Source organism: Macadamia integrifolia, chromosome 14 (assembly GCF_013358625.1).
Source record: "Macadamia integrifolia cultivar HAES 741 chromosome 14, SCU_Mint_v3, whole genome shotgun sequence".
Taxonomy (NCBI): Eukaryota; Viridiplantae; Streptophyta; class Magnoliopsida; order Proteales; family Proteaceae; genus Macadamia; species Macadamia integrifolia.
The window spans coordinates 6478927-6487481 of record NC_056570.1 but is presented as its reverse complement, the minus strand read 5'-3'; the positions used below and the strand labels follow the sequence as shown (position 1 = coordinate 6487481).

The 8555-nt window shown below is 38.6% G+C and overlaps 1 protein-coding gene across 1 annotated transcript; it reads right to left on the bottom strand.

Moving 5' to 3' along the window:
* Nucleotides 1-1407: 1407 nt before the first annotated feature.
* Nucleotides 1408-5224, bottom strand: LOC122061942 (40S ribosomal protein S4-like). The gene is made up of 5 exons (XM_042625526.1): nucleotides 5068-5224; nucleotides 3066-3143; nucleotides 2772-2952; nucleotides 2294-2391; nucleotides 1408-2085 (listed from the first exon to the last, which is right to left on the bottom strand). The coding sequence occupies exons 1-5, from the start codon at nucleotides 5068-5070 to the stop codon at nucleotides 1651-1653; spliced, it is 795 nt and encodes a 264-aa protein (XP_042481460.1). The 5' UTR covers nucleotides 5071-5224; the 3' UTR covers nucleotides 1408-1650.
* Nucleotides 5225-8555: the final 3331 nt, after the last annotated feature.

Below are 8555 nucleotides of genomic sequence, written 5' to 3'. Positions count from 1 at the left end.
ATCAGACCGTTTTATCCTCTTCCAGTCCCAACTTCACCTCCCTCACCCCCAATTAACAAAAAATATTCTAATGCAAAGCAACAAAAAGAATCTCACACAGAAGAAAGCAACATCCAAGAAGATTTCAGCCTCAAACACCCACGTCACACAATTTACCATCAAGCTTTCTTGAATACCATTAGTGTCCTTTTCAGCCAATGAAACTAAACTCTTTTTATTTTTATTTTTCTGGTGGGAAAACTAAACTTTTTTTTTCTTTTTTTGGGTAGAAAAACTAATTCATTGACATTTACATAGAAAGACTAACAATTTTTTCTCTTTTTCCTTTTTTTTTTTTTTTTTCAAAATAACTCGCAATGATAAAGTTCTTCACCATCGGTGACAGTGAAGGGCTCACTTAATACTCCCACATGTCAATCAGGGACATCTAGATGCATGCTTAGATGCTGCCAATCGTTCGATATACGCTGGAGATGATCAGAGGCAATAGCCCTTGTGAATTCCTCCACACCCCACCCTCCCCAAAAAATAAAAACAAAAAACAGATAATACCATCTACAGAACCCGAAAGTTCCCTTGGACTTTGCTTTTCTTCCTTATCTCTCTTCCCAAAGATTCTCATCCGTAAACAAGGAAATTGGCAGTGGGACATCTGGTTAAATAGTATAATCCATGACTAATCACATAAGATCAAAGAATGCAATTAAATTCAATTATGTAGGAGACATAACTGAGACAAAATGGAAGGTGCTTAGAGGATTACTTTAATCGGATTAAGTATGGAACTGGATTATTGGACCATCTTTCTTTCGTTTTCCATCAATCAGGTTCGTAGTATGAATTTTTTAAGCCAGCATCTACTAGCTTCCATGCTCTGGCCTTTGGCTTGTTCCTGTGCAGTTGTCCCTCCCAGGCTGCCAACACGGTACTACTCAATTAACCTTCCCTCAGAAGAATTGCAGAAATGATTATATTCAACTGAAAATGTCTGTAGAACCTATCTGGAACAATTACCATCGAGGTAAATAATATCTGAATTGACAATTTCATCAAAAACATCTGATCAATATATGGTTCCAACCTGTTCACGATATTCAACTAGGCTGCCTGGATTAAAAAAAAAATTAGGTAACTGGAGAGCTAGTCTTCATATACAAGCCATTTACACAGCCCTCAAAAACAATATTCACCTAATGGAATTTCAACAAGGTCACAGCTATCAAACTCAAAACACTTAATAACAATAATCCAAGCAACAACTCTACCAATATGTAGTTTTGATCACTAGTAATGACCTTCATCCTGTTAGGCCAGTATGAGAGAAATCCAACATGTGAGACTTGGTAGCCTCGATTAAGATCAATGGACAAACAGATGCACACTTTGTTCAAAACAATTAACCCAGTGTGCACAGAATTAAGAAAGAATCTAATTAATAAGATCTGAATCATTTTCATCACATGTCTCAGAACATAAAATTTAAAACTGGAAAGCACCTACAAAAATTCGTCCAAATTACGAAGGTACAAAAAAAAATTGGACACAAATAAGTCTGATCCTCGAAGCTATGGCAAGATTCGAAGTATCAATTCAGTCCAAAACTAAAAACACTGCAGCTATCTCTGCAACTGTTCTGACCATGCTTGAAGTTCAAGCAGTTGCAGCTGATTGGGCTGCAAGCCGCCTCCTGGCCTCTTCAATGATGGACAACTTGATACCCTTGCCCTTGGGCAGAGATATCCAAGGTTTGGTACCCTTGCCAACAGTAAAGACATTACCCAAACGAGTGGCAAACTCTTGGCCAGTTGCATCCTGAATGTGGATCGTCTCAAAGCTTCCCTTGTGCTTCTCCCTGTTCTTGATAACTCCTACTCTGCCCCTGTTCCTACCTCCAGTAACCATGACCACATTCCCAACATCAAACTTGATGAAGTCAGCAATCTTGTTGCTCTCGAGGTCAAGCTTGATGGTGTCATGGGCCTTAATGAGAGGGTCTGGGTAACGGATTGTGCGCCCATCATAGGTGTTGAGGTATGGAATACCCTTCTGCCCAAATTGCACAGAACGCACCTTGCAGAGCTTAAACTGCCAGAAACAAAAGGTGAATGAAGATCAAACAAGCCAAAGGTTTTCCTACCATACAAAACCAGAGCATCAAAAAACTGTTTCATCAATCAAAAGAATATGGTATGAATACCAATGTCAGCATTACTGGAGTCCAACTATTGGGGACACAAAAACCAACAGGCTGGGGCAACCTTCCAACCTAAGGACCAATGTCAGAATAACTGACCTTTGCCTCTTCATCTTTAATTGAGTGCAGACGGAAACGACCCTTGGTATCGTAAAGGAGACGGAAGTTCTCGTTCGTCTTGGGAATGGATACGACGTCTGGCAATAGTAGGTAAAGTTAAAAAAGCAATGTCAACTTTCCAGCTTTTTATCAAACTAGATCAATATCGGAAGAAGAAAAAAAAGGGTTTCTCAAAACTCAATCGACATACAAGAGAATGAACTAATAATTTAGAAACACAACACATCACAAAAGGAATAGAAGATGCTGTTTCCATTGCCCAACTTATGCATAGGAGCTTAAGGGTCAATGGGCAGCAAATATACCGTGCTCCACCAAGGAGATTTTATCATACACAATAAAGGATAAACGCTTCAGAACACCATAATCAGGTGAGCATAACCACATCTGATCTGTGTAATCGACAATCAAAGAAGCACAAGTCAGGCAAAACTAGGAGTAGGTTAAGTATGCATACCCATGAATCCAGATGGGTAGGTCTTATCAGTCCTGACCTTCGCATCAACAAGAACCTGGCGTTGCATCAGTATAGCAATAACCTCACGGTATGTGAGGGCATATTTCAGTCTGTTTCTTAAGATAAGAACCAGGGGTAAGCATTCCCTGGCCTTGTGGGGTCCGGATGATGGCTTTGGAGCCTGCAACAAAAACAAAATGTATCAGATTAACAATGAGAAAACATGTATATAATTATTAAAAAGCAACACAGTGAGGAGATAAGGCAGATACTTAAAGAACTATCTACACTTACAAATGCACCGCCAAGTTTGTCTAACATCCAATGCTTTGGGGCATTGAGTCTCTTCAAATGTTTCTTCAAACCACGTGCCTGAAATTAAAAATAATAGTAAAGACTCAAAGCTCAAATTAAAATTGTAAACAAGTATCATATATAACATTCCTTAATCATAATATCACTGTTATTAACATCTAGAACACCCCACTTCAACACTCCGCAGTCCTCACTAACAGATACTGATGATAGACATGAAAAAAGAAGACCTACCTTGAATACCTTGATTATTTCCCTCCCATATATAAGGACTACAAATTAAAATTGTAAACAAATACCATATATGACATTCCTTAATCATAATATCACTGTTATTAACATCTAGAACTCCCCACTTCAAGACTCCGCAGTCCTCACTAACAGATACTGATGATAGACATGAGAAAAGAAGACCTACCTTGAATACCCCACTTCAAAGTCAACACCAAGAGAAAACTTGGGATGGGAGCTAGAAAAAAGAGGGGGGGGGAAACTTCAACCAGAAAAATTCAGAAGAAAGGAACAAAGGTTCCAATTGTCTCATCTTGACAATGTGACACGTCATCACTATATTAACACATGATACCTACACCACTCATCATCCGCTTTTGCCATCAATATGTTTCACACAAAATTATTTCCACAGATGAGAGACTCCATGAAAAAACAAAATATTCTTAACCACAACATAAGGAGTTAAGGATTAGTGAAGGAAAACGTTACATTAAAAATAATATCATTATCATTATAAATTCACTGTGAGAACAAGGAAAGAAAAACATCTAACTAAATCAATACCAAATTGAACTATGAAGAAGGCTACACCTTCAACATGACTACAATAACTTTGACTTGCCCTTTTAATCACTAGAGAACTTTTGTGGACATATCTAATCCACAATTCATCCTTTAAACATTTCTTGTTGGCATTAGAACGAAAAAAAAAAAACCCTCAAAAAACCAGTTATATGATATTACAGAATCACTCAAAAAACCACACTTATATGATATTACAGAATCACATCATAGGACAAATTTTGCAAATTAAGCGATTCTAGTTTCATATTGTTCTAAGGACCCAGTTTTTATGCACAGCTGTGTATGTACGCAGTCCTGCCTTTCAACCATTGGATTGGGGGTGGGGCAGAAGTGTAACACATACCCTTCTCTCCCCCATCCAACAGTTTGAAGTCATGACCATATACGTGCACGGTTGTGCCTTTCAACTGTTGGATGGGGTGGGGAAGAAGTTACACACCCCATCCAATGGTTTGAAGGCATGACTGTGCACGGCCGTGCACATTAAACCTTTTGCCTAGTTCTAAAAGGTAAATAGATTTTAACATTGACTCATTAAAAGTTCTAAAACTTGGCGTTTGCCAATGAAATCAATTTCTTTGAGGAGTTGAGATTGGTATCTTGTATATAATGACTAATATTTAATCAGCCATATGAGGGGGATGCCACTGTGAAATGGACGATCATACCAAAGTTGATACATATTCAATTCTCGAGTCTTATCACCATGGTGAAGGGGAAAAAACCTATAGCAACTCTAGTCCAAAATCTGCCTTCGAAAATGACATCTACTGACAATAAAAAAATATCTACACAATACTACGGAGAACTCAGAAATACTAAATGCAGACCACAGGAGGGTGAGAATAACCCACTCAGAATATACATCATTAAACGATCAGATCCACGAGATCCTATGAATGGCAAGGAAACCGATTATTGTTATTATAGATCTTTGAAACCCCTAAATATGCAACAAACCCAAAACAAATGGTTTGGGGCAGAACTTGCTGAACAAGATCACAGTAACAAACTATAATTCTAAAGTAAACATAAAGCACTTCTTCTGGTGAAGATTAACTCTGAAATCAAATATAAGTTTACGAACACTGAGGTGGCAACAAAATGAGAATTAAACCAATATAACACTGGAAAGAACAAGTAAATTGGGAAGAAAGCGAACCATGATTCTTCTTCCTTCGAAACCTCTCGCCTCTGTCTTCGACCCCGAACTAACTACGCCTCCGGTGCTTCTTCAGCCTATGAAGAGCAGTAGAAAATGTGCCAGCCCAAAACCCTAATGAAGCAAGGAAATTTATAGGAATGTATAGACGGGGTTCGGCACACCCTAACTATCACGGTTCAGCTGAGGCTGAAACAAGTTGACCTTATGGTCTAGTTTACGTGCAAGGATTTAGGGACGGTGCCGATACCGATCCAATACCAATCGGTTTTGCCCGGCCTTTTAGGTTTTTTACTATTTTATCCCTGAAACTATTCGGATAATCGATCTAGATCGATCAGGGATGGTCCAAGATCGGGGATCAGTCTCAGCTGATATCAATTCAATGCGATCAATAGAGGACCCATACTTGAAACCATGTTTATATGTCCAACTTTGGCCCAAATTGACAAAAAGGTCATTCTAGGTTTCACCATGCTTGGTAAAATGTAACGTCTTCATTATTTGTCATATGGTAATACATATTTTAAACTTTACAAAAAAAAAAAAAATAGTACATCTTTTAGTTCATGTGATATGATAGAGGACTCATACATATCTCAATAGTTAAATTTAGTCCACAATAACCAAGTAAAATTGTTCGGACATTGATTCCAATTTTAGTAAAAGGAAAATTTATTATGTCACCTCCTGGAGAATGTCACAATTATAAGACGACTTTTTCTATTTTATCAAATTATTCTCAGACTTTTTACCATTAGTTACCCATAAATAAAGAGTTAAAATGATTGTTATACCCTTCTTCTTCCTCTTCCTCCGTCGTTGACATTGATTCCTCTAGTTCATCCAGCGGAATCCTAACTTCGGGCTTCACGATCTCAACATCCACTCATCCTCCTCTGCTTTCAATGATCCCTCCACTGCCGACGTCGTCCTCCGTTTATACCTGGAACCATCTAACCCACTTGAAAGGATTTTAGTTTCGTAAAACCACTCACGCTATCTTAGGGGGTTTTCCGTCAGATCCCATCGACTTCTCCAGGGGTTTTTCCATCAGATCCCGACGACTTCTCCGGCACCTCATCGCTCGAACTCGAAGATGCCAACGGATTCGAAGCCGATGCTTCATCGCCACCATCGCCCAAAGATTTATCGATCGATACCGATCCAGAACCAACAACCGTCGTAGTCTGGCTAAAACACGACGGCGGTAGAGAGCTCCAATTAGTACCGCTTTACTGTGAGTGTGAACCAAAGTTTCCCGCCAAATCCAACCTCTCATCATCGGACTCGCTGATCGAAACTAGAGAAGCAACCACCGGTTTCTGAATCTTTAACCACTGTATCTTGAGTCCAATGAACTATTTTACCTGTTTCCAGTCCCTACTACAAAATCAGTACAACAATAGCCATATGGGGGTTGGGCAAAGGATCCCACCTAATAATTTGGTGGCTGGAATTGTGCATACTGCAGTCTTGTATGATCTTCTTGTGAAAAGGTTTATGTACTAGATCAAGTTGGGTGTGTTTATTTTTTATTTTTTTTATAGGTTAGGCAAACAAATCAACAAACTGAGGTTTGTCAACCTGTTATGAAAGCTCCCAGGAAGTTATAAGAATGGCGATAGTTACAATGGTAGAAGGGTTATTGCTGCTATGGGAGCTCTCATTGTGGTCAATGTTTCAGTTTGCGAGCCCCGTTCTTCGTTTTTGAATGAAACTTTTAACTGAGTGGTTTGAGCTTGTATGCTTGTGTATCAGTGTTCAACCGATGAAGGTGGTGGTTACTGGATGCTACTCCCCTCTTCTGGTGTACATTTTTTTAATGAGATTCTGAAGGCCTGCAAAGAAGAAACGGTTGAGAGATGCTGCTAGTTGCCGCGAATTCCTACTGGTCGTCGCTGTTGCCGTCCATCATCGATGCGACCGCCGTCACCGCCGCCGTGATCTCTGGTGCTCTGAGTAATCACTGGTGGTTCAAATCTATCAATTTGAGATCGAGGGATAATAACTGGTGGATATTTTAGGTACTTTCACATTTTTATTAGGGGTATTTTAGTATTTAAAATAAAATATAATACCTAACATTAACATATAAGGTATATTCTTTAACCGTGACTGACGATAGAGGTCTGAGAATAATTTGGTGAAACAGAGGGAGTGGTCTTATGATTGTAGCATTCTCCAAGGGGTGGTGCAGTAAATTTTTCTTACTAAAATTATCAAAATATCATTAAAAGGATGAATTTAAAACTAAAATAGCATATTTGTAATTTTAACTATTTCTTCAATTCATTTTAAACTTAAATTGTATAATAAGATTACCTAGTCCTATATTTCATGGATTAACAATTAACCCATACATTGCCATGTGGTAAATAGGTTTAAAAATCCAAGAAAGAGGTTGCAACTGAGGCAGTTGGACTACTAACTAGATTGTGATTTGCCACTGACAATAACTGAAGTATAATTGACGTTTGGCTTTGTTCTCAACACATCAACTTATTCCAATTCCAATCAATGGATCATGGCCTTGCATTCTTTCTCAACTTTTGTTGGGAAATCCACTCAAAATTTAGTACTGTTTCATTTTTGTATAAATGTCCTAACCTAAATCCTCTAATGCAGCTGATGACTAATATTGCTAGTAGTACTAGTCGATCTAATACACATTCTGAAATTGATGTAACCATCCTACCAAAAACAAAAAATTGATGTAACCATCAAATATTTTAGTTAATAAATTTATTTTTTCATTTGTTATCAACAAAATTTTTAAAAGGGAAAACTACCCACTTGTGTGACAGGGGGTTTTCATAACCCGTCCATGCATCTGAAAGTGGAGAATACAAGTGGATAGTTTTATTTTTCCCTAATGATATAGAGTGATAAGGGATAATGTTCTTGATGGGGGAGTATAACTTGTGCAACAACAACAATTTTGTCTCTCTCATCCCCATGTGAATGACCTATATGGGCTGAGGAAAAAGGGATTTAACTCCTCTGTGGCGCAACATGGTGTCCGGCCCAAATCCAAGAGAAAGAGACTTTGAGGGATGCTAACGGAGGCAGTGCTCCCCAAGAGAATAATCTCTTGATTAATAATTACAAAAAGAAAAAAAAATACATTACTTGACCATATGTACCTGTGCCAACACATAGAGAGTATAAAAAGATCATGCTGCCTTGTGGTAAAGATGCTTGCACACACCCTCAAAACGTTGTCTAGTCAAGTGGCGTTCTCACGCCCTCACAACAATTTCCATTTTGGGTAAATTTTTTTTTTTTTTTTCCTTCCATTCAATTTCTGCTTATAAGCACACGGAGCCGGATCGAAATCCTCTCAGGCGATGGAAATTGGTGGACAGTGGTGGAGATGGGCTAAGATGATGACAGGTGTACTCAAACACGTGGATGGTCAGATTGTGAAGACGATGTAGCAGACGGGCTTTAACAGGTCGGGTCTGAGAGGGTAATGGGTTTTTCTT